This window comes from Mugil cephalus, chromosome 2 (genome assembly GCF_022458985.1).
Source record: "Mugil cephalus isolate CIBA_MC_2020 chromosome 2, CIBA_Mcephalus_1.1, whole genome shotgun sequence".
Lineage (NCBI taxonomy): Eukaryota > Metazoa > Chordata > Actinopteri > Mugiliformes > Mugilidae > Mugil > Mugil cephalus.
Window position 1 is genome coordinate 5,653,097 of NC_061771.1, and position 27,864 is coordinate 5,680,960.

General features: G+C 44.8%; 1 protein-coding gene across 4 annotated transcripts in view; it reads right to left on the bottom strand.

Annotated features, from left to right (window-relative positions):
• Positions 1 to 802: 802 nt before the first annotated feature.
• crebbpa (CREB binding protein a) overlaps positions 803 to 27,864 on the bottom strand; it is a 34,929-nt gene continuing 7,867 nt past the window's right edge. The window contains exons 2-31 of one of the 4 annotated variants that reach the window (XM_047578627.1): positions 26,531 to 27,237; positions 21,886 to 22,065; positions 21,286 to 21,538; positions 17,846 to 17,959; positions 16,072 to 16,338; positions 15,780 to 15,879; positions 15,467 to 15,604; positions 15,267 to 15,384; positions 14,973 to 15,144; positions 14,577 to 14,639; positions 14,028 to 14,146; positions 13,300 to 13,512; positions 12,615 to 12,944; positions 12,123 to 12,302; positions 11,558 to 11,729; positions 11,113 to 11,231; positions 10,762 to 11,001; positions 10,424 to 10,512; positions 9,414 to 9,494; positions 8,921 to 8,977; positions 7,534 to 7,611; positions 7,370 to 7,437; positions 6,881 to 7,031; positions 6,116 to 6,262; positions 5,906 to 6,019; positions 5,627 to 5,792; positions 5,319 to 5,486; positions 5,008 to 5,169; positions 4,574 to 4,855; positions 803 to 4,347 (exon numbers count right to left, since the gene is read on the bottom strand). In XM_047578627.1, coding sequence (XP_047434583.1) covers positions 2,080 to 4,347; positions 4,574 to 4,855; positions 5,008 to 5,169; positions 5,319 to 5,486; positions 5,627 to 5,792; positions 5,906 to 6,019; positions 6,116 to 6,262; positions 6,881 to 7,031; positions 7,370 to 7,437; positions 7,534 to 7,611; positions 8,921 to 8,977; positions 9,414 to 9,494; positions 10,424 to 10,512; positions 10,762 to 11,001; positions 11,113 to 11,231; positions 11,558 to 11,729; positions 12,123 to 12,302; positions 12,615 to 12,944; positions 13,300 to 13,512; positions 14,028 to 14,146; positions 14,577 to 14,639; positions 14,973 to 15,144; positions 15,267 to 15,384; positions 15,467 to 15,604; positions 15,780 to 15,879; positions 16,072 to 16,338; positions 17,846 to 17,959; positions 21,286 to 21,538; positions 21,886 to 22,065; positions 26,531 to 27,237 — 7,316 coding nt within the window. In that variant the 3' untranslated portion in view covers positions 803 to 2,079. Of the gene's footprint in view, positions 4,348 to 4,573; positions 4,856 to 5,007; positions 5,170 to 5,318; positions 5,487 to 5,626; positions 5,793 to 5,905; positions 6,020 to 6,115; positions 6,263 to 6,880; positions 7,032 to 7,369; positions 7,438 to 7,533; positions 7,612 to 8,920; positions 8,978 to 9,413; positions 9,495 to 10,423; positions 10,513 to 10,761; positions 11,002 to 11,112; positions 11,232 to 11,557; positions 11,730 to 12,122; positions 12,303 to 12,614; positions 12,954 to 13,299; positions 13,513 to 14,027; positions 14,147 to 14,576; positions 14,640 to 14,972; positions 15,145 to 15,266; positions 15,385 to 15,466; positions 15,605 to 15,779; positions 15,880 to 16,071; positions 16,339 to 17,845; positions 17,960 to 21,285; positions 21,539 to 21,885; positions 22,066 to 26,530; positions 27,238 to 27,864 lie in introns of all 4 variants that reach the window. The other 3 variants (XM_047578626.1, XM_047578625.1, XM_047578628.1) reach the window with 3 other exon arrangements.

Below are 27,864 nucleotides of genomic sequence, written 5' to 3' on the forward strand. Positions count from 1 at the left end.
AAAGCACTGGATTATGTTACTCTGAGGGTTTGATTAACTGTCAGTTTTAAGTATCTAAGACAAGGCAAGCTGTAGTTGGATAAGGCATGTTCCAGCATGTCTTGACATGTAGGAACCATGGCTATCCCAGGACATCTGATAAAACGTCAAAACCTGACATGTTTTAAATGTGTTCACCTAAAGTAACCTCAATGGATTTTTATTCCATTTTATTTTATCAGTCATCTTTTCTGCCATTTTGCATGCTGCTGTAAACTGCAATTTAACCACTGCAGGACAAATAAAGGTTTTCTAATTTAATCAATTTCTGCCATAGTGTATTCATGGTGTCCCCCGAGGGGACCTGTCTGAGACGAACTCAAACAACTCATTAGATGTGTAGCAAAATAACTCTACAAGGCTTGTAGGTTGAGGTATGGACTGTAATGCATTTTAAGTGAAAACTCTTTTGAGAGGTTCAAGGTTCAGTTTCATGTTTTACATTAGTACTGGTGTTTTTGGTTGGGACTCCATTTATAACTTCATTAAATATTAATTACCTGCAAGGTGGAACTAAAATGACTACAGTAAGACAGAGTAACCCATCTCTTAAAATTACAACTCACTCACTTCCCCTGCGGACGGTCAGGAGGAAGATGAAGTCACACTTCAAATCAGAACTGAATATTTCGTGCAGATGTGAAAACTCGCCCAAGTCACACAGCAACACTCCTTTGACCACCATCACTTATTCTCGAACCCACTGAAGATTGGAACAAAACACGACTGAGCTGAAACAAACGCACACCAACAGGAGGAGTGGTACCTCATTATTTAGTCAACAGAGTACTGGAGTTCTTCTGTTGCACACAGTTTATTTAACAATATGGTATATAAGTAAGAAATGAGTCTTTTACCAGTTTATACAGTGATTTCATTCTCTCTTCCTTATATTTATAGTATTTTGCTTAATAACTTGATTTACAATAGGAGAAAAAGTAAATCCCCCCAATTCAAGTTTTTGTGAGAGAGGAATGAGGGTTGCTGACAATTAGTTATCCTCAAGGTGAATCTCAAATGTGCCTTTCGTCCCTAAATAGCACACAACTCGGTGTAACATTTAGAGGACCGGGCGCCATCTGAGATGTTGCCTACATACAACCGGTGATCATTCCACCTCAGCTTAGGGGGCTGGTCTCTTTCTCACACTCTCTTTACACTTTACAACATTTTGTATGACAAAAAAAGTATGACAAATTCTTTTTAATGTCAAAGCAACAACTTTCTACACCTGCTAGACAGATATTCCAAATCCCAGGCCACTGAGATGTAGGTTGCAGTCCTTGTCATCTTCGTTGGGAGCGGTGTTTCTCTTTGTGACTGTGAGGATTTGTGTCAGTGTCTTCATGTGCAGGCCATTTCCTACTGTAATACAACTGAGTGCTCTTCATACACACAAAAGGGAAGGGAGCGGTCTCAGTCCCTGAACGCATCGCATCGTCTTGCAGTAATGGTACAACACTAGATTAAATCGCCAGGAATGACAGCTTGAGAAAACGAAAACCTGGCCCAATTCCCAGACAAAATATTTTACAGTTCTCAACAGAAAAATGCTTTAATTTTTTTCCAAAGGTACAAAATAAAAAGATATGAATAATATAATGCAATTGTACATTTTCTTTTAAAAAAAAAAGAAATGAGAAAGGCATGAAACCATACCAAAACAAACCAAAAATAAATTGAGTACTGAGCACATTTGGTCTCAACCAAAAAATATATTCTTTGTGATTCAAATTTCATTTAAGAAGCAACTTGCAAATCCCTTAAGGAAGAAACACCCACAACTTGGGTTTAGGAAACAATTACATTCCCTAGAAGTGTTGACATTTTATTAATTTATTTTTTTCCCCAACCAAATTTTCTTTTTTGTTTTTTGCAATAGTTGAAACTTTTTACATGTCAATACAAAAAAACGTTCTCAGCTTTAGAAAGAACAAACAAAGCCCTCTAACAGGATAAAGAGTCTGAGGGGAAACAGGGAGGAGTGGGAGGATGGGTCCCTGGGAGTGACAATGCGTTCTTTAATTCCCAGCAGAAATGCTACAATCCCTCCACAAACTTCTCCAGAGTGTCCCCTGTAGCATCTCCCGCGATCAACAAGTCATTGCTCTGCCCTCTGTTGGGCGTGTTAAGCTGCGGTAGCATGGCGCTTTGTTCTGGTGTCCCCAAGTGTCCCTGCTCCAAAGACTGCATTGGGCCCCCGAGTCCTGGGTGGGGAGAACCCGAGTGGGATGGGGGCGGGTGCTGTGGTGAGGGTTGGGGCTGGTTTTGAACCTGCGGCGAGGGACTGGAATGTGGTGCTTGTGGCTGCTGTTGGGAAGGCGGACAAGGAGACTGGACTGGCGCGGGGGAGCGGACCTGGTTGCTGAGGGCATTGGCTAGTGAGGGCTGGCCGGAAAGGTGGGCTCCACCCTGTGGTTGGCCGGCCAGGAGGTGGGTCTGGGGGCTCATGGGGCTCGGCTGCGCGGGGGAGCCCATCTGCTGCTTGAGGACGGCCTGTTGCTGCTGGGGAAGTTGCTGCTGGGGAAGTTGCTGCTGCTGCTGGAGCAATCGTTGATGCAGTAAATTCTGGGTGGAGTCCATCCCCATGCCGGACTGGGCCATCTGAGCCATGGGTGGGAGCTGACCCATGGGACCCCCGGCTGCATGCTGCTGCTGCATACGGATCTGGGAGTAAGTAGATGGCGTACCCTGGGTCTGAGCGGGAAACTGGCCAGGATGGCCTTGAGGCATTACTCCCTGTTGTTGCTGTTGCTGCTGCCTTAAGATCTGCCGACGGTAGAGCTCCTGGAGCTGGGGGTTGTTGCTGTGTGCGGCGTTTATCAGCTGCCCCTGAGGCCCTAATTGAGCCATGCCCTGCACAGGAGGCTGCTGAGGCTGTTGAGGGGGCATCCCTGGCCTCTGCACTGCTCCTCCCGGCATAGCCATAGTCTGCATGGGTGGCATTCCAGGCTGCTGCTGTTGACCTGCTTGTGGCGGCTGCTGCGGTTGCTGCGGCTGGTTGGCGTGGTACTTGGCCGTTCGCTGTTTGATGAAAGCGGCCATTAACTGAGGGTTCGATTTGAGGATGTTGAGCACTTGCTGCTGCTGCTGAGGCGAGCTGGGAGACTTGAGGGTGCGGAGGAGGTCCTGCAGAGCATTTGGGGGTATAGCACCAGGTCTCTGGGGTGTCTGCGGACGGACACCAGGCTGCTGCGGAATCAGCATCCTCTGGCCCGGCGAAGATTGCTGCCCTGGAGGCATCATGGCTCTCTGCATGGTCATGGTCTGCTGCGGAGTCTGGCCAGGTACGAGGCCCGGTTGTTGACTCTGAGCTGCCTGCATGGGCCCAGCAGCTCCAGGCCACTGTCCCGGGGCCATGCCAGGTTGCACAACCTGCGGTCCCCGCGGCCCTGGCACCATCTGCATGGGGGGTTGCATTGGTCCTGTCATGCGCTGCTGCGGCTGCTGGGCGTTCATGGGTAAGCCGTTCATGTTGACCCGGTAGTTTTGCTGGTTCTGTTGGGCCTGTGCCATCATCTCGATGTGCCGTGCCATCTTGACTGCAGCAAGCGGGGGCTGCTGCTGCTGCTGCTGCTGCTGTAGCTGCTGCGGTTGCTGGGGCGGCTGAGGGAGGGGGGACTGCTGCTGGTGTAGTGGGGAGGCCTGCGGCCCAGGCTTGCCCTGGGGCACAGGTGCTTGAGGCTGACCAGTGCGAGGCGCGTTGGGGAATGAAGGAGACATGACACCTGCTGAGTTGGGGGTCTGCGGCTGGTTGGACAGCGGCTGCTGGGGCGTTTGGGGAGTGCTGGGCTGGGTGTGAGACGTGGGAGTGCTGGGGGCTGCGGAAGCTGGTGGGGACGGTAGCGGCATGGTTCTGCCTTGCATGGTGGCCATCCTTCTCCTCATCAACTGGGCCTGCTGCAGCCTGTGTTGCAGCTGCTGCTGGCGAAGCTTGTGCTTGATGTTCAGGCAGAACGGGACAGGACACTTGTTCTCCTGACAGTGCTTTGCGTGATAACAACAGAGGGCGATGAGCTGCTTGCATACAGGGCAGCCCCCGTTGGTTTTGCGCTTGCAGCCCTTGGTGTGCTGCACCACCCTCTTCATCTTCTGACAGGACGGTAGAGAGCAGTTGGCATTGCGACACTGACAAGCGTGCACAAGCGACTGAATGCATCGCTGAATACTTAAACGCCGGCTCTCTTGCGGGCTCTTGGAGGCCTCTCCGCTCTGGCTGTTGCTGTCATCATCCAGGCCGAGACCCCATTTGACCATCGGGTGCTCGTGGCCTTTCGTGTTGTGGCAATTGATGCAGAGATCAAAGTCCTGCGAAAAAAGAGAGAAGAGGACACAGTAATTAACACAAGTCCATTGTAGGCTGATTAATATGTTAACAGTGACCTCCTTAAGTTAATCTGTGTCATTTCAGGCATCTTTATGGGCGTCTCCAACTGTATGTTTACATGTTGAGAGACCTCCATTTAAAATGAGTGTTTTTCAGTTTGATGATTTCAGATTCCCACTGTAGAAACACAGCACAGCAATAACTCACCTCGCACACGGTGCAATGCCAGCGTGTCTCCACATGGTGCTTGCATTCGTTGCAAGTGTAGACAAAGCGATCCTGCCCCTGGTTGTGCAGCTCCACCAGCATACACATGGTGCTCCATTTGCACCTCCTAAGGGAGCTGAACTCCCAGTGTTTGTCCCTTGCCAGAGTCAGGAAGGCGTCCCGGCCATCCATCAGGTCACATGAGAGTAAGGGGTCTGGGTCAACGATGGGCGGCAGGGTGTTCACCATGGGCCCGGAGTGAAGGTGGATCACAAAGAACACCTGAGGCAGAGAAACACACATAAGAATGAATTAGTAAAGCAAAATGTTTGAGCTGAAGCCCAAGCATGTGACTACAAAAGCTCTGTTGCACATTTAATGTTTTGTTTTTTCCGGTATCACTTAACATTTTATCAAAACCAAACAGTTCTGACCTCTTTGTGCTTCTCCATGGTAGCGTATAATTTCTGGGACAGATCATTTGCTACATTCGGCATCCCAGGCTTCTTCTTATTGGCTCGGCTCACGCTGCTCTTGTTTTTATTGGTCTTCTTGTTGTTCTTCTTTTTAGCGTTTTTGCTGTCACTCGGCGTACCCTGAAGGACGTATGAGATTAAATACTGAGGAAAACATTCTAATGATAATTTCATCTTATTGTAAATGTGACACATTTGTTGTCATTTAAACCCAACTTCTCATCTAGATATACATGGTGCATCATTAAAGCATGGAAAGTGATTCATACCTCAGGAGTTTCAGAGGCAGCTGTGTTTTCCTCCTTCTTCCTCTCTTCCTCCTCCTGCTCCAATTCCTTGATGCTCTCCTCTAGCACATTAGGCCAGAAGTCGCCTTCAAAGTACGGCAGCTCATTTGCGCTGGTCAGTCGGTCCTCAGTCGCCTGTTTGAAGATGTCCTGAAAGAAAGAAAACAGGTGTTTGAGGGTGGTAGTTTTTTAGGGTTTGATCATTATTTTATATATAATGAAAGCTCTTGTTACAGTTTAATCACTTTGGCCTGCACTTGCAAATTTACACAATGGTTTTTACTCCTTACTTTGTAGTCATGCAGGATCCTCTCTGCAAAAGCTTTGTCCAGCATCTTCCTGTACCACTCTTGTAGTCTTTTAGGCTTAGGGATCTTCTGATCTGGAGGATGGCAGTGGAAGATGTAGTCGTCTCCCTCGCTGGGAGGACAGGCCCAGATGTGGCCCTGGGCGTACCTGAGGAAAGAGCCAGAGATGAAGAGAAGTGAAGCCACAGGGACATGGGTTCTTTCTCAAGACTCTTGTTTTGTGATGTTTCAAGGGAAGAAGAACAGAAACGTGAGGCTTACCCAAGTTTCTTGACGTATTCAAGGTAGCCAATGAGGATCTCATGGTACACTGCTGTTCGTAGAATCCGAGGTCTGAAGAAGTGAATACTGTCTAGATACGATATGTAGACCCGTCTGCAGAAGTTCACCAGAAAGAATATGGTCAATTACACTTCAGCAACTTGTGTGAATTCCTTTACGGCCACATACTGAACCATGCAGCATACAGACCTAGTGTTGGGGAATGGGCACTCGGAGCCGTACTCCTGCACGTGCATGCCAAAGAAGCAAACATCCACGCCATCAATTTCCTCAAATGCAAAAAGTGCTTTGGTTCTGTAGGGAAAGGTCTCAGGCATTTCACCCGTGTCCACAAACCTATTGGAAGGAACAGAAACCAAATATAAAAATGTACAAACATAAAGTTTGCTTTTTATTCGGTCTCTCAAAACTTAGAACTGCTCAAAGAGATGTTCTTTCTTATTGCAACTTAAAAAGCTACCAGGAAACAAGAGTCGTGAGCTGTCATGTTTGCGGCCACTTTTAACACTCAAGAGCATAATGTCTAGTGAGTGAATAAACAGAAACCGCCTTAAATCAGTCACCCTGAAGAGAAAAGATTACTGGAAGAGGGGCTCCTCCCTGTGAGGATGGGATGAGCACCATAGGCTTAGAGCGTGTTCAGTGTTTGGACACGCTCAGAGGTTCTCAAGGAGGGTGTGCACTCCACCTTGTAAAACATTCAGGTTCCACAATTACGTTGAGTGGGTATAAAATCTTTACAGGACATTTAGTTTTGTGTGGCTGAAGCAATAAAAAGGAGCCGAGGACAAATACTAACAGTGCCAGTGCTTCTACAAATCAAAGAGGTTGAGGCTGGTATTTGATCTGCCACATCTTGCTTGTTGATTCTTTGGCTGTTAATTTATCTGACTGGGGCATGCTCCTCTTTGGACACACTGAAGATCACAATCTTGTTGTCAGTGATGTGCTTACCTGGCTTTCATGCCCGGTTTAACCTCTACTGTTTTGTCAGAGCTTGCAACCACTCGCACAAACACTTCTCCGGCCTCTGGGTGGTTCTGTCTCTTCAAGTATTTATTCACACGGTCTTCTATGTACATTCCCAATCTTGTCGACTGCAGCCCTACGATGACCAAGCACATGGGAAGAAATACTTAGTAATTGACATTTCTGTGAACTTTCAGGTTAAAGACTGAGTTTCTATCAGTCCTAAAATAGTAGTCTTCAATTAAAGTTGATTGTGACTATTGACTGTATGAAGGTCAGATGTGATTTACAGAAAGACAAACACCAGTGAAATCACAAAAAAAACAGCACATTAAAGGCAAATGGTGACCCAAGGACCTCTTATATACATCACTTGTATATTTTCCCTGTTGTCTGTGGCAATGTTGCATGTATTGTCTCTGTTAAATGAACAATAAATAAATAAATTCAAGAGAAAGGAGCAAGAGAACTAACTTTTTGCCGAGAACTTGTTTTCCTTCCGTGTTTTTCCGCTCTTTTTCAAACAGTTGTCACAGATGAATCTGGAAAGAGACAGAGAGAAGTTAGATTTAGCGTTACAATTAACAGAAATATGCACTCATTACATAAATCTGACAGAATAGGAGTGGAAGTCTCACCCAGATGGCCAAATGACCTCGTAGTGTAAGACGCATATCTGGTGCATCTTCCGTCCACAATCTTTACATTCAACAAACCTGTAAAAGACACATGCACAACAGATCAAGATGTGAAAGGCTTTTGAGGCGACTGCAGTGGGACCAAAATGACAGAATAACTATCCTGACTGTGAAAACATCAAACACCGTTTTTATTTTTCAAAAACTGTCCAAGTGTCCAAGGCTGGACGATTATGGGAAAAACAATAATGATTGTTTTGATTGATACCGAATCCACGATTAATAAACACGATTATTCATTGATTTAACAAAAAAAAAAAAAAAAAAAAAGGATTTATTAAACCCCCAAATCTCAACTTTAAATCTAAGTTTTTATAGCATAAATGTAACAGCCTCCGTCATCTCTCGCTGTCGCCGGGAGCTGGTGGGATATGGAGTTGTGGTGGCGGTGGTTGAAGTTGAAACCCTTCTTTCGTTTTTTTTGCTCCTTCAATACTTTGTCATAGACCACTTCACGGCAGACCTTTACATGGTTAAATAAATTTGTTGTGTTGTTTGGGGTTCAGACACGACGGGGCAACGAACTTGGCAAACAATCTCCTTCTGCTCCACGTCCGTCAATTTGAATCCAAAATATCTCCAAATGACTCAAGTTGTCCTACCTTTCTTTTCAACTAAATGCTCAGGCTGGCTTTCTGCCATGTTGTCAATCGTCCGTTTTACAATTGATACACGCTTGCTGCAGTTGCACATGACAGAGGTGCGTTCATGTGCAAGTTCCTGTGCTTTTAAAGCGCAGGAACTTGCATACACGGCACATTCATTGTTTTTCTTCAATTCATTTTTTTTTTTTTTATTATCGCGAAATTTGATCGAAATCGCGATTAAAATTCGATTAATCGTCCAGTCCTACTCCAAGTCGTATTCACCGTGACCATTGTTTGAATGAATGTTGACATCTTAACTGCTCAGACAGCAAGCAACACGAAGATATCCATTCAAGTTAATGTTCCTCCAGTCGTTACGCACTTGCAAGCAAGTCAATACAAGAGCGCCTTTGTGGGAGGTAAAAAGCATGCACCCTATTTATCCTAAGTCAGAGTGACAATACAATAAATAATCACTGCCTACTAAATAGTTAAGGCCTATGTTCTCAGTTGAAAATTCAGACTTAAAGTTTCAAAGTTTCGACAGAGTTCCACTCAGTAGGTGGTGCTGCTGAGTTGCCCTTGAGCTACACTGAAACCAAACTGATTGATCATAGAGAAAATATGCAGCCCCTTCACAAAAAAAGCACAAAAACAAAGCCAGATGTGGGTGGCAGAAACAAAACTGTTAACGAGTAAGCGAAACATGCTTCTAGGTTTTGGGGTTTGCGTCTACTTACGGTTCAGGGTCGAGTACGTCATTCTTCTTTCGTTCAAACTGGTCCTTTGATATCCTCCTGAAGGATTGGGAAAAGAAGGGACAGAAAGATTAGTAATAATGATAAATGAGACTGTTCGTGAGATATGCATGTTGAGAAACATAAAATTCAAATCCAATCCATTAGCAAAATGACCCAATCAACACCTGCACATTATCAATATCGCAATAAAAACTATTTTGATTTACATGTCAGGATTTAGACATTTATTGTAAAGCCAGTTTGCTGAGGCTAATAGATGTATTTTCTTGGGTATGAATTCATAGCTTATGTTGTGCAGCTGACTCATGTTGGATATTTGGTTTTATGAGAAAGAAGCTTTGCTGTTCAAAAATAATTTGGTAAGCTCCAGAAATAACAGACAAAGACAGAGAGCTTCCGGAAACACTTCTTATCTTGCGTCACTGCAGCTTCCTACTGTATAGAAAGCTCATCAAAAGTCAAGTTAACTTACGTCTGTGGCTGTGCAGGATCATCCCCTAACGTCACACTCTCCCCCTGGATCTCATTGAAGCATTTTTCACAGAAGTGATACCTGCAAGAAAAAAAAAAAACATGCAATGAATAAATTGCAGGAGCAACCATACAGATCTGTGTGCTGTCCTTTGCCTGTAAAAACCTGTTTGATATGTTTCTCGTATAATTAAACATGACAAACACTTCAAAATTCATTTTTCTAGGACGCAATACTGCAGTGCTTAGTATTCAGTGACTGGTTTTTGTTTTTCCCAAACAAAACTGCAAAAAAAATAACACTTGTTTTTTATGTTTTATAATAGAGAGCAGGGATTCCCTGAGCTCCCATTGAGAGTGTAAATGGACTGCGCTACAGGAGCCTCATGGTGTCTGTCAGGCTGTGCTGCACTGCCCAGTCTTGAACTAGTGAGAAAATGGCTGCAGTTCCACAGTTTATACAGCAGGGGGTGCAAAGGAACATAATACAGGCAGAAATGGGCTTTATTTCTACTGGGAGAAAAAGGCAATGACATGCAAGGCCGTTTGTGGCATTAGTCAAAGCGTTAGATTTTCACCTGTCGTACAAGAGAGCGGGGAAAAGCACCGAATTCATTCAGTCCCTCAATGGATACCAAAAAAACAAAAACAATCAGCAGCCCTTTGTCTTCTGTCTTTGGGGTTTAGGGTCTTCAAAGTGTTTTCCTTTATGTGGACGGCCTGAAACCTGGCAGTTAATAAATGTTGTGAGCAAAACCATTTTGTCGTCTCATGCTGTGCCAGGACTGGGCGGCTGAGCCGTTAAAGCTGTAGCCCTCAGGATGACAGTGCTGCTACCGAGGAACAGAAGCCTCGCTGAAGGGGACAAGTGGCACAGCTCAAACGGCTGCATCTATGGCCCATCAAATCACGCGTAGCAGTATGACAGTAATATTACATTTTCAACACTTTAATTTCCTTCTCAATATTTAGTTGTATACATCACATAGACCTATATCAACACACAAATACCTGTTCTGGTAACTGTAGTATGTGCCTCCAGTAGGTATGGTGCAGAGCTGCTTGCCATAGCAACAGAGGGTTTGAGGGGAGAACTCGAACTGCAGACACAAGTGAAATGACAAAGGAGATGAACATATTTCAAACAACACAATACAATTCACTTTTATTCTCAGTTAGTCTCAAGTGACTTAAGATTTAGGCTTTGGTCTAGCTTCTGAATTTGTCTCATCACCACAAAAAAAAAAAAAAAAATTACCAACCTAACAATCAATTCCTGGAAGTCAAAGAAAACTAGGTCTGTCACATGAAATGAATTGTGTCTTCACTGTCCACCCGGATCACCTCACCTTCCTCCCACAGCAGTAGCCGAGGCCCTGCATGACCGGGTCGATCTCCGACTCAAACACTTCAGCCAGCTTGGAGCAGTACTTGTAAACACGGGATGTCTTGCGGTTATAGAGCCAGGCGTTGTTGAACATCAGCCAGACATCGTCCACGTATTGCCAGGGCTCTTGATACTGGCCTGTGTCAAGCTTACGCTTTATTGTGGACAGGTCTATTGGGTTCTTAACAATGTCAAAGTAGTCCTAGAGAAAATAAGCAGAATACACTTCAAATTAGTACAGTTGAATTATGTCAGTCCGCCAAACACATGAGCATCATTTTAAACTAGAAAACAGTGCGTGTGTGTAACCTACTGGGATACCAAGGAGCATGGGGTCAACTGGCTGTCTGAAGGGCAGTGACTCAGGGTCCTGCCTGTAAAGAGACTCCAGGGTTGGCATCAGAGCTTGGCGCAACTCCTCTGGCTTAAAGACTGAAAATGAATAATGGAAAGGTTAGTATGTAAATTTGGGAGAGAAGCAAGTTAGAGGAAAACCTTTTCGAAGATGACTCCTGTCCTATAACTTAGGACAGGAGATAAAAGTCAAACAGGCGTGGCAAACACGCAGAACAATCCAGATCAACTGTTGAGCGGTTAGCAAACAGTAACGGGTGATGAAACACAGATCACCACACTAGGCTTGGACTTATGTTACTAATCATCAAGTCTGAAACAGGCCGACGTATCAACACTTGTTACGACACAGACTCTGAGTAATGATCACACCGTTTGAATTCATTTCTTTGCTTCAGACTCACTTTTCCGCCGTGACTGAGAGGGGGACGAGGAGGTTGTGTTGTTAGCGCCGCCCTCTTCCTCTTCTTTGGGTTCTGTCTTCATTTCCGGCTTTTTCTCCTCCACCTCCATTGGCTCCGGCTTTTCCTCTGGCTCCTCTTTCTTTACCAACGTCGAAGTAGAGTCGTCGTCGGTCTACAGGGAAACAGGCAAATGAGTTAGTGCTGTACTTGTTACATTTTAAACATCTGAGGAGAAACGTGTTTTCCTTTCCATATAAATGTGGGCTCGCCAGTTGTGTGTGCAGCCCTTTGAAATTTCCAATTCTGTTTTTCTAAGACCTCAGTGCTCTTGTGCTTTTCTGTCAACAAGGCTCCTGCTCCTGTCAAGTGTTTGGTACTCATGCCAGCCAAGGACAAATAAGCTTGTTGATAAGGTAGAAACATTGGCGTGGATGAATTATTGCAGAATTCACTGGAGCAGGTGTGTCTGAAAAATGTCAGACGGACTAAATTTGTTGGACGGCCGCAGAGAGGGACCATGACAGGGTTTCAGATGTTGTCTGAAAAGAAGTTCATTCAAACCCACCTCCATCTTGGGCTCAGTTTTGCCGCCAGCGGCCTCAAACTCCTGTTGATCGTGGTGCGGCTCTGCTTTAACCTCCTGGGCAGGCAGGTCTGCTCCGACATGCTGCGAGTGCAGGTCGGCGCTGGCGGCCGAGGCCGGCGTGGGCACCCGGTTATCCAGACTGGCCCCCGGCTGAGACAGCTGCAACGCAAAGGAGGAACCGAGAAGAGAAAGAAAAACAAGACAAACGTAAGGTATTCGCAACAGTTGCGTTGCTTTTTTTGCATGCAGGGTTGAAGCTATGACAATTAACACAACCCTTCTCTATTCGTGTAATTGTTGCCTTTGGTTGAAAGATGCAACATGCTCATTGTGATGCAGGCTACGAACACTGGTGAAAAATAGAAAGTTGGATGTGGATGGGATGGGTTGGGAGATGGCAGTCAGAGGGATGGGAGTTTGCACGGGAGGGAAGGCTCAAAGTTGAGGGCATGCGGAGGGTCTCAGTCTCACCGGCGTGGTAGGGGGCTGAGGCGGGGGTTGCGTCTGTGCTGCCGCAGGGAGCTCCGTCTGGGCTTGGGGCTGGGTGGGGCAGGGCGGGGTGGCACCCTGTGCAGGGGGGGCCGGGGCTGGGGCGGGGCCGGGGAGCGTGGGGGTGGAGCTGCGGCTGGAGGGCTGGGGGTGCGGCAGGTTAGTGGCCCCTCCAGCCGTGGAGGCGGAGGAGGCGGTAGGCGGAGGCGTGGAGTGCAAGGGGGTTTGGGAGGAGGCTAGCTGAGAGCCCAGTGAAGGGCCAAGTGCATTCATGGGGAGGTTAGCGCTCTGCTGCTGCTGCTGCTGCTGCTGCTGCTGGAGAGAAGGACACACAAAGAGCAGGCGGACGTTCACACACACACACACACGCACAGACACACAAACGATAAGCAGACAAACATACAGTCAAGGTCAACAACAAACACAGCACAGACAACATGGGGTTTAGAGAGCAACTTGTGATTGCTATAAAAACAATTTAAGAGCTATTAGTACGTAGTATGATTGGTTAAAGTCGTTTGAGTTTTGTTCCCCAGCAACTAGTTGCGTTTAGTGTGATTGGGCAGCAACACTTAAGGGATAACGTTTCCAAATACAGCCAAACCAAATGAGTTACACAGCTTAGTTTACTACCACTCCACAACCCACTTCTCTCTTCATGTCCCACCTGGGTGACAGCAGCCTGTGCCGGGGACTGGCCCATGCCAGGCCCAACGTTGACATTCATAGCACCAGTTGCAGCCACGGCAGCAGATCCTGGAGGGAACTGGGTCTGAGACAGGAACTGTCCCTGGTTGGCCGTCTGGCCCACCATGTTGCCACCGCTGTGTCCAGGCATGATGCCCTGGGCCTGGGGCATTCTGGAGGGGGACATTCCCATCTACGAGGCAGGAAAAGGAGATGTCACCGAGAGCGGAACAAATCAGGTTCTTCTTCTTCTTCTTTTAGAATTTTTGAAAGTTTAGAAACTACAGGGTGGATTACTTCCCTCCGCAGAGGAAAATTAATTTTGACAGCCTTGGTATGTTTGGCGTCACATCTTCTCTCGTGTACCAAATAATTCACTCACTCAACTATGTCAATTGGTCACATTAACATACTTTTATATTTGGACTGGACAACTTAAAATTTGCATTCGTGTTACTGTACTTGTCTTTTGTCAACCATATTAAGCTTATCACATATTTCAGTCAATTATACATTAATTGAGATACTGTAATGAAGAGAAATGCTAAAAGGTTTGTTTGAGACACGACTGAACATCAAAACCGAGAAGTAATTATTATTTTTTTTAATGTTTTATGCATGTTTCAAATTACTTAAGCATTAAATCTGACTTTGTAAAATCCCTACATAGTTGACACTTAATTACGTGGCCCTTGTTTCCCTACTCACCGCTGGGACGGAACTCATATTCATTTGCTGTGGGTGGATGGGTGAAGCAGCTCGGGCTCCCATTGGTGCCTGAGACATCTGGGTGTTGGGTAGAGCCATGTGGGTGAACTGGTTGATTCCTGTACAAAATTGGAGATCAGAATATTAAGCACTAACCATAGAGTAAGGAGTAGGACAGAAAAGCAACACTAAGCCAAGACTGAGTTGAACGTTTCCATGTTATTTTCCTGTATGTTGTTAAATTCGGAAGCTTGACAAAAGGTATGTGGTGGCAGAAACCCAGGAGGTGAAATGTCTCCTTCGACATTTACTCAAACCGTCACTTATTCTATCTAATCTTTTCTGTTCCTGTCCACGTATTTGTTTTCTGTAACTTCCATATTCTTCTAGTCGTCTCCTTTGTCTTTTATTCTGTATTTACCGTGGTCTTCTGGATTTGTAAAGGATTTTAACGGTACATTTTCAACTTGCTCAGCTGGCTATTCTTACAGCCGGTTGTCTCAGCCGACTCTCTATATGAAAATATAACATGCAACATGAAATATGTACCTTGTGAAACCTGCATGCGATTCATGATCTGATTTGGCATGTTGGGCAGAGGAACAGGTCCATCTAAAAAATAAATGGAAAATGTCATCAAATCATAGCTCTTAGACATAACAGACTAACAGTCTATAACTCATCTGAAATAGAAAAATAAATATGCACAGAGTGAAAAAAGAATCACGGAATAAAATCTATCCAAGAGGATCAAAGGTTAAATATAGGAAAGACATGAATACAATCTTGATACATAAACTTAACAGCAAAGCTAGAATTAGATTCACCAAATGTTGAATTGAAACAGGTATGCCACGTAAGTAGTTGCTTAGTGTAGTTTTTTCCATAACACCTGAAAACACTTTGAGGTTTTGCCAAAGTTCTGTTATATAAACATATACTGACTCTGTGGCCTTGGGCCCAGGGCGTTGGGCTGAGGGAGGCCAGGTTGTTGAGTCCCCTGTGCAGCCAAAGGTGCTTGGTTGATGATCTGCTTTTGTAGCCTCGAGCGCCTCTTCTCCTCCAGTTCCTTTTGAATTTTGTATATTTTCTCTGCCAAGAAGTGATAGTACTCGTCCTGAAGAGAAAAATGTTGGAAGTGAATGAAGGCAATTTTGACTACAGCTATTGTAAAAGGTTTTGATTTAGGTTGAGCAATTCAGTCGAACCCTGGCTGCAGCATTTGTTGAGAAGACTTACCCGGCTGTTGGCCGACTCATACATGTCACCCTCCACTTTTCTGGCGTAGGCCACCAGGTTCTCCATTCTTCTATCCTTCAAAGCTGCCGGGTCGGGGGTGGGGAATATGGCTTGTACTCTGCCACAGAAGATGATAAATATAAGTCAATTATTTTAAATATCCAGCTTCATCTACATCTGCAGCAAAGGTTTCCACTCACAGTTTGTGTACGAGGTGATTGCGCAAGTCCTGAGTGACATGCTCGTGCCAGGCTTTCCTGGAGCCTGTGGCAGAGATGGGTGCTGCTGTGGGTAGGTTACCCAATGATCCCACAGCTGACCCATCTGACAGCAGCTGACTGTTAGTGGAGGAGAAGGACAGTTTGACGTTACATACACACCTATACCCGTTCTTATATTATCACAATTCAAATAAGATCAGATTAACTAAACACACATAGTCTAAGAAGCAAATTCCAGTATTTTAAGTGAATAAATGCAACGTTGTTATTGTTGCGCTGGGTGGTGACTGACTTGTTAGTGTTGAGTGTGTTGGGAAGGGAGTCTGTGTGCAGGTTTGTCTGTTCTGAAGTGGTCACACCCATCGTGGCACCTCCAAGAGCCATCTGGTTACCTGTAAAGACAAAACAACGTGAGTGAAAAGCATGATGCAAAACCACTATCAGTGCATAAAGTAATGCTTCCAGGTTTATTTCCGCACGATTTCAAAACTATAAATGGCAACGGCGCCAGGTTTGTTTTACATACACTTTACATAGAAAGTGCTTGTGGACTCTAGGAATGAAACCAGCATGTCTGAAATTACCAAGTGCGTTCATGGGCCTCATCTGCGGGAGCTGTTGCTGGGCCTGGGCGTTCTGTGCACCTGCCGTCTGTCCTGGGCCTGGGGGCTGCTGGGCCTGAGTCTGCCCAGCCGCCTGACTGCTGTAGGGCAGCCCAAGTGCCGCATATGCTCTCTGCATGGAACTGGGGTCTATAGGGGCTGAGGTATTGATGGTGGGAGCACTGGGTTGGCCCACACCAACTGAGGACATGGGATTTGGGAGGCCCGTGTTGGGGGAACTCAGCATGGCTAGGGAGAGAGAGAAAGAGAGAGAGAGCAGTCAATTCAAGACACCCACTTACAATCATGATGAATGTACTGGCAGCAGCCTGCAGTGTTGACCAGCTTGCTTACTATAATGCTGCAACGAGGTGTGTAGACAAAATGCAAATGTTGTAATTATGTGTTAAACCATCAGCCAATACAGGTCAATGAAAACCAAAACTGACAGTCTGAAAAATATATTTTTTATTCCCCGACAGCTACTAAAGTATTAAACCCTGCTAAAGCATAATTCATATTCCGTAAGGGTTTTTTACAATAACTGTTGATGTAGATGTGCGTGTGTGTTTGTCTTTCATGTCTTTATTAAGTTAAACTTTTGCACTGCACTTAATTTTATTGCACGTGTTACAACGACAATAAGGATATTCTATCCCATAGTAAGCACCAAAAATAGGAAGAAAATCAGTTTTTGCAAAAAGCAGAGAAACTCCTTCAACGGGTAATGCAAAATACACATGAATTTGCATATTTGGAGCTCTGGCAAGATTAAGTCATAACATGGCAGCATGATGCGGTGAGAAAATTAATGTAAGGCTAAATGCTTTAAAAAGCAGGAACTGAATAAATGCATAAATCCCTTCAGGGGACGTAACATTAGCATATCTTTCGGAGTTCACGATGTGGCCATGCTAAGAAAGCATTCAGTTTGGGCTAAGACAAAAATTGAAGGAGGCAGAACAAAGAAATCCTGCACTCTATTTGCGTTGGCAGGAGCCCCAGCGTCATGTTCTTTTTCATGCAAGCCAGACCGGGACAGACGAACACTGGAACGCTCTAAGTTATGAAAGATGCTCAGCAGTGAGGTGAAAATTTGCTTTTTTTTTTTTTTTTTTTTTAACAAAAGGTGAAAAATCATAATCCTGGGGATACAAAAACAAAAGTGACGAAGCTTACATGCAATACACTGTGACCCCAGGACAACTGCTACATGGAATAAAGAACGGCAAGCGAATGATAAGAGGCAGCAAATGTGAAAACCTGTCTCTGTTTAGCACGGAGAGGTAGTAAACTATCCAAACAGCCAATCACTCAGCGGGACTCCTGAAGCACTCGCTTCAGTTTCCTCTTTCTCTCTCTCACCACATCACACTCCTGTCTCTCCTGCGTGTCAGATTACAAGCCCAGCAGGGCGACACTGTTACTCATTGAGTGCTTTTTGGTAATTGTGGAGGCGCACAAACCTAGAAATAAACTGCCTGAGCGGCAAGATATGCACACGCAAACATCTTAGACTGGAGTCAGGAACACAACACGTCTTTTGCAAACTGTTGCTATTAGAGCACAATGTGCCAAAAATACATTCGGTAATGAACTGAGCCCTTGTAAGGTGAAACCCTAGTTAGCCGGTTCTAAAATTGCTGCTTACTGCACAAAGTGAGTGGAGGCAATTCCGCCTTGTGTCTGGTGTGGGCAGTTGTGATAAGCGATATGACAAAGGTGAAGCAACAGCGTGACAGAGGAGGCTACTTACGCTGCTGGGTGCGCTTGTCGCTAGCATTCTTCAGCGGCAGGCAGACGGGACAGTCGTGGCGTGTGCAATTTTTCCAGTGGGAGATGATCTGTCTGGACGACGCACAATGAGCCACTAAAAGGGAAAAACAGAGAGAGAGAGAGCAAGAAGGTTTAAAAGCTGCATGTTGACCATTAACCTTTCAACCATTATCAAGCTGAATGGATTTACTCGTAACGCTAATGAAAAGATGCTGCATTTAGCTTCATTTGGGTTGATTGTGTTGCCTCCCTTATCGCAGCAGCAGTTGCTTTAACATTCAAATCATGCTTTCTATCATAAACACTCTGTGCTTACTCATCATGAGATGAACAATTTAGATCCGACTTCCATGTAAGCTCAAACTGTGGCTTGTGTCTACGAGTTAAGACGTGATTCATTGTTTCTACTAGTTTCTGTGATTTTCTGTGGAATCTCCCGGCTACTACACTGTATTTCCAGAAATATGTGTAAATCATCAATTGCCTGGGAAAGTTTGTTTTTCTTCAATTGTATATTGAAATAATAGTACGTACAAAACACACAATACTAAGAAGCCAGCACTTGCTACAATCACAAGCACACATGATTGGTTTAGTCGTCCTCTGGGAAAAGGAAAAAGAAGAAAGTGGACAGATGAAAACCAAGTAAATGTGATAAACTAAAAAGAAATGTGTCCAAAAAAATCCTCAAGATCTCAGTTTCAGCTCAGTGCACTAATTTTCCCTCCTGAAAGGCTTTTGGTTTGGCCCAGTGGAAAGGGAACCAAAACTATATTTCCTGACGGGAAACTGAACAAAGTGTGGTACTTCATTTCATCCGTGGCCAGGCTGCTGCAGCAGCAGCTAATCTGACAAGAAATCATAACCAGAAAAAAACACTTAGAAGTGCAGCACAATTACCACACGGGTTATGCACATATATAGTTTTTTTTAATCTTCGTAAGATTAACAACAGTAGTGGATTCGTGGCAGTGTCCATCTTTTCTGGTATCCTTTCATCAGTGTAAAGTGATCAAGAATGGGCCTAAGATTTAAGTCCACGGTAACACCAAGCACACATGCGGCCGATGTTGCGGTTCCTGAGGTGAAAAGACATCATACTGATCTTAACTGTGTGCTGGGCAGCTAAATTTCTCTCTATGGTTGCTTGAGTGGGGCCGAGACGCAAGGATCCTGTAGCAAAAGGGAAATGAACTGGCAAACAGAAAGCAGACAGAATCCTTCACACTTAGAACCCGTGTGTTTGACTTGTGGTTTAATGTCAGACTTGGAGCCCAAACGCAGGGCACAGACATGGAGCCTAATTTAAATGAGAGGAGCAGCAGTGGAATTTTTCATCAAAGGAATGTAAACAACGAGAAACAATATTAACCATCCAGTACGATAAACGGGGGTAGGGAGACCCGGTAGAAAGTGGGGGAGTCAGATTTTTTTTTTGAATGGATGGAAATCCCCGTGTAGAGTCTGGATAAAACACAGTCATATAATAGGACTGTCAAGTCAGACTGAGTAACAGAGCAACCATGTCCTTGGTTATGGAGGTGACTATAGAACCAACAGTCAATATTCAGTGGTCCTCAACAGAGATGGGAGGACAACCGTCTCAGCAGCACTACATCAATTAGCCCTTAATGGTCGAGCACCCAGTAGGACACAGCTCCAAGAAAGACATACGACAGCACGGCTGGCATTTGTCCAACAGCATTTAATGCACTGACAGCTTAAGACAATGACTCTCCGGTTTGATGAGGGAAAAATTCAGCTCTTTTGGCAGAACTTCAAGAATGGTGTCTGGCGAACACCAGGTTGTTGGCAGAATCGTGCTGTAGATGGGGGTGAAGGGGTGACTTCTCAGTGGCAGGGGTAGAGAGACTGATAAGAACCCAAAAAAAAAAAAAACCTAAGACATCGTTGGAATCGCTTCAGGACAAGCCTCTGAACTTGAACTGAACTCAAGAGCTTTAACTGCTTAAATCCTGGTGTGCAAAGCTTGTGGAGACTTTTCCCGATGTCTTTCTCAAAACTAAAAGCTGTAATTGCTGATTTACTGTGGAGTTATCACAGAGATTAATTAAGTGTCTGTCTGCCAAAAAATAGTTGCCACCTGGATTTAATTTAACAGGTATGAGCCTCCTATTGGATAATTACTGCATGGTCGATTATCTATCAGCTGGCAACAAGTTATTTAACCCCAACTGTTGCAATGAGTAGCTTCTCATTTCAACAACCATGTGTAAGACACGTCCCATGTTTGTGATAAAGATGTTAGTCTGTTTGACAAGGGTCAAATCATTGGCATACATCAAGTAGAAAACATCTGAGGAGACTGGAGCAGAAACTACTAAAACTGTCCAGCGTATTATTATAAACTGGAAGGATAGTGGAGAACCATTGTCTTCAAGGAGGAAATGTGGTTGGAAAAGAATCCTGATTGATGGTGATCTGTGATCACTTAAAGGTTTGGTGAAATCAGATGGAAGAAAAACAATAGTAGAACTCAGGCCTGTGTTTAATAGTGAAAGTAAAAGTATTTCCACACGTACGATGTGAAGGGAACTCAAGGGACTGGGACTGAACAGCTGTGTAACCTTAAGAAAACCACTAATCAATGAGACTAACTGGGGGAAAAAAAAGGCTTCAGTTTGCTAGGGAGCATAAAGACTGGACTCTGGAGCAATGGAAGAAGGTCACATGGTCTGATGAGTCCAGATTTACCCTGTACCAGAGTGATGGGGCATCAGGGTAAGAAGAGAGGTGGATGAAGTGATGCCACCATCATACCCAGTGTTTACTGTACCAGCCTGTGGGGGCAGTGCTATGATCTGGGTTTTTGCTGCAGTTGCTCAGGTTTAGGTTCAGAAACATTATGTCCAAAGAATGAGATCAGCTGACTATATACTGAATGACCAGGTTATTACATCAATGGATTTTTTTCCTTTCCACATTAGGAAAAAAACATAACACCGACAACCACATATAGGTGTTATTTTATTGATTAGTGTAAAACCGTTGCCAATGGTTTTCATTTCTTAATGACTGCTCGAGATTATTTGTTAATCAATGTTGTGTTTCCGATGACAAATAACTTTTGGGAAGTTGTTTATTGCAAGGAGATCAAACCTCCTTGCTAGAACCAGAAACAGTTTCTCTACTGTCTGCTGCAACAAACCTCTAGACCATCTTAAATATTCTGTGAATGTCCAGCTTGCTCAAGACAATAAAAAGATGATGGTCCTACACGTCCCAGAAATCAAGTAGATTAAGCCCCCAAACTCAGTTTTGAATCCCTGGCAGTTTCATAATGTGACCACACAGTAACAACATCACAACCATTAAAAGAGGGAACTGACTTGTATGAACTTTGCAACATCTGGAAATTATCAGTTTGATTTCCGGATTGCTTCAAATGCTTTAACTCACCCTGGCAGGACTTTCCGGCCTGGCAGTGGGTCATGTGATTAAGGACGTTCTTCATGGTGCGGCAGTGAGGCAGGGCGCAGGCCCTCACCTCCCCGTTGGCCTGCTCTCGTCGCTGGCACTTATGCGCGTGGAGCAGCAGGACCAGCTGCTGCTGGATCAGCTTGCGCTTCTCTGGGTCTGCTGTGGGGCCTGCTGAAGGCACTGCCACGCCTCCACCGCCGGGCAGCGGGAGCATCGGTGTCTGCTGCTGAGGCTGGGGATGGATGGATGGATGGATGGCGAAGAAACGGGCGGAAACGTGTCAAAGTTGTGGTGAATTAAATCTTCAGACGAACGGCTTTCGTTTTCAGCAATGACGCAAATACCACAATACTCCAAAAGAGTAACTCTGAGCTTCACAAATGAAGACACATTAAGTGTGACTAGTTAGTATCATAATATTCACCATTTACTAATGTAACATTTTAGCCACAAACACCTGGCAATACAGCAGTGAAGTAATTAATTTTATCTAGAAATTAAATGGCCACCAAAAAAGTTCTCCAAGCACCCAAAGTCAAAATTAAAAAAAAAAAAAAAAAAAAAAAAAAAAACACTCACCATGTTTGGCACACTAGCGACAGCAGCCCCTTTGAGCTCACTGGGGAAGGGTGGCAGGCTGTTGGCGAGGGCAGCCTTGTTCTGGAGCTGCTGCTGGGGGGTTAGTTGCTGGCCTGGTCCCGCGGCACCCTGACCATAGGATTGAGCCCCAAACGGACCCCCATTACTGCCCAGGCCCATCTGGAAACACAGGTAAATGATGACATTAGAGTTAACGCAACAGTTCATTAGAGGGAACTACTCTGCAGCCCTGAAACCTGAACAGCCAGGATCAGACTGATCAAAGCATTCATCCATAGTGATCTGACATGCTTAATAAGTTAACCTGAGACATTATGACAGGTTACAGCACCGACCTGCCAAAAAAGGTTCTGCCTCCATTTCAACAGTTAATTTGTCATTACAAGAGCCCCTCTGCCAAGGCAAGCACCATCAAAGCTCTGCCAGGATAATTGTGTCTGGCTCGGTCTAAATAGGCCTAGTGATGCTCTGGCACCATGACAGCTCAGCATGACACCAGCTTTTGCCAGGACAGACATCTCCACATCTTGACTACAGACCCCCCCCCCACACACACACACACACACACCTCCACATACACACACAAGCAGTAGTAGGTAGGTTTCTTCAATAACCCACATTAACGTTTAATTAAACACCAGATGACAGCTGTTTTATCGGGGTCCTGTCGTGTTGTAGAAGACCCTTTCTTCAGGTAATTACAGCCCATTACTGAATTAACTAACAAATATGTGCCCAGCCACGGAAGACAAACACGTCAATGAAAGATAATTGTACAATGTATCTAGTTTCAGCGGACACCAGGTTATCTCATTGTTATCTTATCACACACAACAGGATTTCTGTTCTTATGTCTAAGCAAAGGGGCTGGAAAAGGAGCAGAAAAAATAGCCTCTATAACCTAATCCCATTCAAGTTCACAGCAATCTGAATTATGTGAAATTAAACCACAAGTGTGATAAAAAAAAAAAAGAACACTGAAGATCTTCATTAAGTAAAGACTATTTGTGCTACTTATGATGGAGCCGACCAGTTTTTTCATCCACAACATTTCAAAGCATTGTAAGCTCTGTGTTGATTCTGCACATCACAAAGAACCCTGAGTGTATATGGACTGCATTACCAGACGTCCCTAATAAATTGGTCACCGAATATACATCCAAAAGAGTTCAGGTGATAAAGTCAACCTATTTCGCAAACCCTCGAGAGGCGCGAGTGCATTATGATGTGTAACACCCGTGGGATCCGTGTTGGTGCCTTGCTTTACACACTGATTAACTTGCTGCTAGTCTCTCATCCACAGAGATGCTGGGAGACCAGACCAGCCTCTGTCTTGCCAGACCAGGCTGTATCCCCTCGGGCTGTTGACGCCGCTCCAATAGACCAGATAAAAAAAAAGACCCAGCTGAGACGACCAGACACTGGCCGCCTTTCAACACAGCTGAGCAGGCGAACACGCAGCAACACACACACACACGCAAAAACACACGCCCCCTCTGTTTCACTCTTCCCATTCAGCGCCCAGCTCTCCGACACACTCCACACGTCGGAGGGCAGGACGGTTGCCAACTATCATCTCGCTGCTGCGCTGCCGGGGCCAGACTGTTCCGCTGAGCTGGCCGCTCTCCTTCATCCTAAGTGCACCCCCCCCCCCGTCATTTCAACTGATTAAGTGGCCTACAATACGTAAATCAACTATAGGGTAATCGGCCACCCAATAAGCCAGGGAAAGCAAAGGGAGTGTTCAAGCGTATACAACAACAAAAGCAGCATGTGGCTGGAAGGAGTGACCGGAGCCTGAGACTGACACGACGCTCACAAAGAGATTTACAACCTGCAATGAAAGCACAATAGCGGAAAGCACATGCAAAAAACCGGGTCTGGTGGTTTTGTAGTGGTTGGTGACATGATAATCACATAAGGCCCAGCTGAGCCCAACACGCACACGATCAGGCCCGTCCCTGCTCATTTTGACAAGCCCCCTCACTGACACTTACACAACAGCTTTTAATCTTTCTTGTGGTTACAGCTTGTCCTACAGAGCATATTTGAGTATGAATCTTGATTCAAACAATCACTATCTCTCCAAGTCTCCCGTCACAAAGCCACAGCCTGTGTGGGCGTAATGTGGTTACACACAGCTTCAGTGTCTTGGTGGTGACACACTGTCCGTAAGACAGATTACTTCCTACTGATTTCCAGTGAAACCACATTGGTGACAAACTTACATATAAGTAGCCAATGACGCTACGAACGCTCTCACTCACAGAATTCTGAGTCCCATGTCAACTCTTTACAATGACTGAGCTTTTGATCTCAGTGTCAATATCACCTCCAAGTCAAAAGTAAGAGATATTCTACTCTTGTAAAGTGGGAATAACACTGTAAATGAATGTACAAAGATATTCTAGACATACTACCATTAAGGCATTTTATGGAAAAGGGAACATCTCCAACCAATACTTCTGTATATTTTTTCATAATTCTGTAAATTGTTGGATTACACTTTTAATTTCATTTTCCTTTAACCTAATCTCATTTTATTTGCTCTTTCTTGTCTTTACATTTATATGCAACAAAGCTACGGTGACAAAGTCATTTCCCTCGTGGATCATTAAGGTCTGTCTAAGTCTAAATGAAGCTAAGCAGCACCATTTACATGTTACATTGGCCCTGTACACTACCACAATGTTTAAAAAGAAACAAAGACCATCCAACTGAAGTGCAGACTTCCCACTCTGATTTAAGGGGTTGTCTAATGTGGTCTTCAGGATTTACACTTTAAGGTGAACCGTCTGCATCTGATCTGGTGAATTCTTGTCTTCATGGTAGGCATGGATTAGGGTTGGGCGGTAATACTGTAATAAGTTATACCGGCGGTGTCTTTCAAAAGCAACAGTATCAGTTTCAATACCGTCATTACAGTCATTAAAAAAATGCAGCGCACTTACATAGGAGATAAGGATTAAATATGAGATATAATTAATTCAATGCCTAAAAATGATTCTATGTCCACTGTCGGTGTGTGTGCGGCACATTCTGCGCAAAAACTGTTCTGGATGGTCAGGTTAATTTAACTTTCTGACTGTTGTATTTGCACTTTTTTATAAGCTGCTCTTTTTTGTTGTTCGAAGTTGCTCAGGCTGTGATTTCATTTAATTGATGTGTGTGCGGCGCATTCTGTGCAAAAACTTCTGGATCGTTATGTTAATTTTATTGTTTGACTGTTGTATTTTCACTTCTTAAGCTGTTGATAATAACAGTTGTTAATATTGTGCACATTATGTTGTTATTGTTTCATCATTAGTGTTTGGTATTCAGTTTCTGAACGGTGTAGGCACAAGCCAACAGTTTGGTGATGCTATCGGGGCCCGTCCGCGGCGCGTTGCTTGGGCGTCGTGTATTTGGTCCGTCCTGCACGCAACTTCAAAACCTACCGGGAGCGTTTCAGAAGCGAGCGTTTAGCAAGATTTTGTTTACTTGCTCAGATTTGGCCATTTTCCCGGTGTATGTTCTTCTAAACATGTAGTTAATAAGTTTTGCTTTTGTCTGGTTTTCATCCAGCGGATTCTCTTTGTTTTTTCTGTGTCTGACTTCCGCACACTTGAGGTGGTCTGTGTAAATTGACGCGTGCTTCGTAATTTCAATTAGTCACGGTGATACCGTATACCGCGGTAAAATGTGGAGACGATATGAAGGTATCAAAATTTGGATACCACCCAAACCCCAGCATGGACAGTCACATGTCTAGTTCCTGGAGAGTGTTTTTCACTTTTTAATTTATTTTCATCACCATTTTGGTGATCATCTATCTCTGTCGTCCTGTTGCTCTTGCAAAGCATTTTTGTCCTCTACTTAGACTGGTGCATGAAGTGCAGTGTTTCCCCTACAGTCATATCAGGGGGGTGCCCTGACCCCCAAAGGGCAGCCCCCCGGCCTCCTTTGATGGTCAAGTTAAATGTATTTTCTATAAAGCATAAGACCGCAACTAAATTATTTAAGGTTCCCTTTCCAACAGAACAGGTTATACTTTGTTCTTTTACTAAACTAAATAAATACCATTATGTTAATATTATCATGTGTTCAAAGGTTAAAATAACTGTTCAGTTGTTATATTGACTGCTATCATTAAAAGAAGATGAATACCACGAATGCTTTAAGTGTTGGTGTACATCTGCATCATTATGATTTGTATTATAGCATCCAGATAGCAAATTGTAAGAAAACTGACAAACACAAATTAAAAGATTGCCCTGTAGAAGTTATAACCACAAAGTGGAGATGAATTACAAAGAGAATGGAATATCAGAGGACTGACAAAAGAGCAAAAGAACTGCAGCAATACAACCAAAAGATTCACCGTGACAAAGTAATTGAACAAGCAGGAGGAGGCAAGTCTGTGTAAACAATACTGGTTTAGAAAGTCTCTGAATGTCTTAAGAGGTAAGAGAGACATTTAACACGTTTGTTTTGCATGGATTTAAAGACATTAATTATTCTGTACAAATGACAAGGCAGAGACAGAGTTCATGTGTGATTCAACACATGCTGGCTTAAAACATGGATGTACAAACGTTCAGTGTGAACGAACAAGGACAAAACATGAGGGCGTGCCTCGTCTTACCTTGTTCAAGTTGCCTGCTTGCTGGGCTGCGCTGAGAGTGGTGTGAGCTCCCATCTGCTGCCCCCCCTGTGTGAGCGTCTCTGCAAGTGCGCTCCCTGATCCTCCCGGCCCTCCTGCAGATCCCTGGTACTGCATACCTGCAACTGCTGCACCCCGTCCTCTCCCAGCTCCGGGTACCAGACCGCCGTTCATTACCTTCCCAGGTTGAGGCTGTCCTCCCTGGGCCAGGAGCCCAGCATGGCCCTGGCTATTGTTCATCATGGCCTGGCTGAACCCTGTTGTGCCCAAGCCCATAGTTGCAGCACTATTGTTGTTGTTCTGTCCTGGTACTCCAGTTGGCGTTCCTGCCTTTTGGGCCTGAGGGGACGGGTGGTTGTTTGGGGAGGCCTGGCCAAGGGGGCTTTTACCGAGTGGTGCACCAAGCTGCTGCCCCATGTTGCCCGGTTGAGGACTTGCCGAGTTGAGCCCCGTGCCTGCGATGGTGGAGGTACTACCAGCTCGAAGGAGCTCTGAGAGCTGCTTGTGCTTGGCAGCTGCATCTGGGATGACGGTAGCACCACCGAGGCCCGTGCCACCTGGTCCACCGGCTCCAGATGCGGCTCCACCATTTGAAGGCATCCCGCTCATCAGGCCCAGGTCGCCTCCGTTAGGGATCAACTCATCTGGAAGGTCATTCTCCAAATCATCCCAGGACAGTGACCCCAGATCTTTGAAATGGAAGAGAGAAAAATAAAATGTATTATTTTAGACAAAGAATTATTCTTAAAAAAAGTTGCCTTCTTATTTCTGTTCTTATTTCTATTCGTCTTGTTTCAGCAGGAAACAACTATTCTTTTTCATCCATCTAATGGGCTTATTTATTGCCTTGTATTTTCACCATGTACACTAGAAACACACAATAATGTTCAAACATACATCCCCTTTCTCCTCAGCTGACCCTTCATCTCCCGTCCAAATGCTCCGTTACATTTCTAATTAAGGGATATTAATGAGACAACATGCTAAGTGCTGCTGCACTGCGGCCTTGTCCCGGTAGCACAAGGCAGAAACAACACACAGCGTGATAATAAGAGTGTTGCTACTGGCTGACAAACACAGTGTGACAACGGAGAGAATCCAGCAGAACTCAGGGTTCCTGCTGGGTGGCGGAGGAATATTTGTGTCACACCATCCAGAGGTGTGACCGTAATGCGAGAGCCTAGGGAGCCGTGACTTGTTTGAGATGAAGTGATTAGGACGGCGAGAAAAGAATAGGTGGTGTTCATTAGAGTTGAACTTGACCAAAGAAATCACTTCTCCTTCAGAACAACAACAAAAAAAAACATACTTTTAGT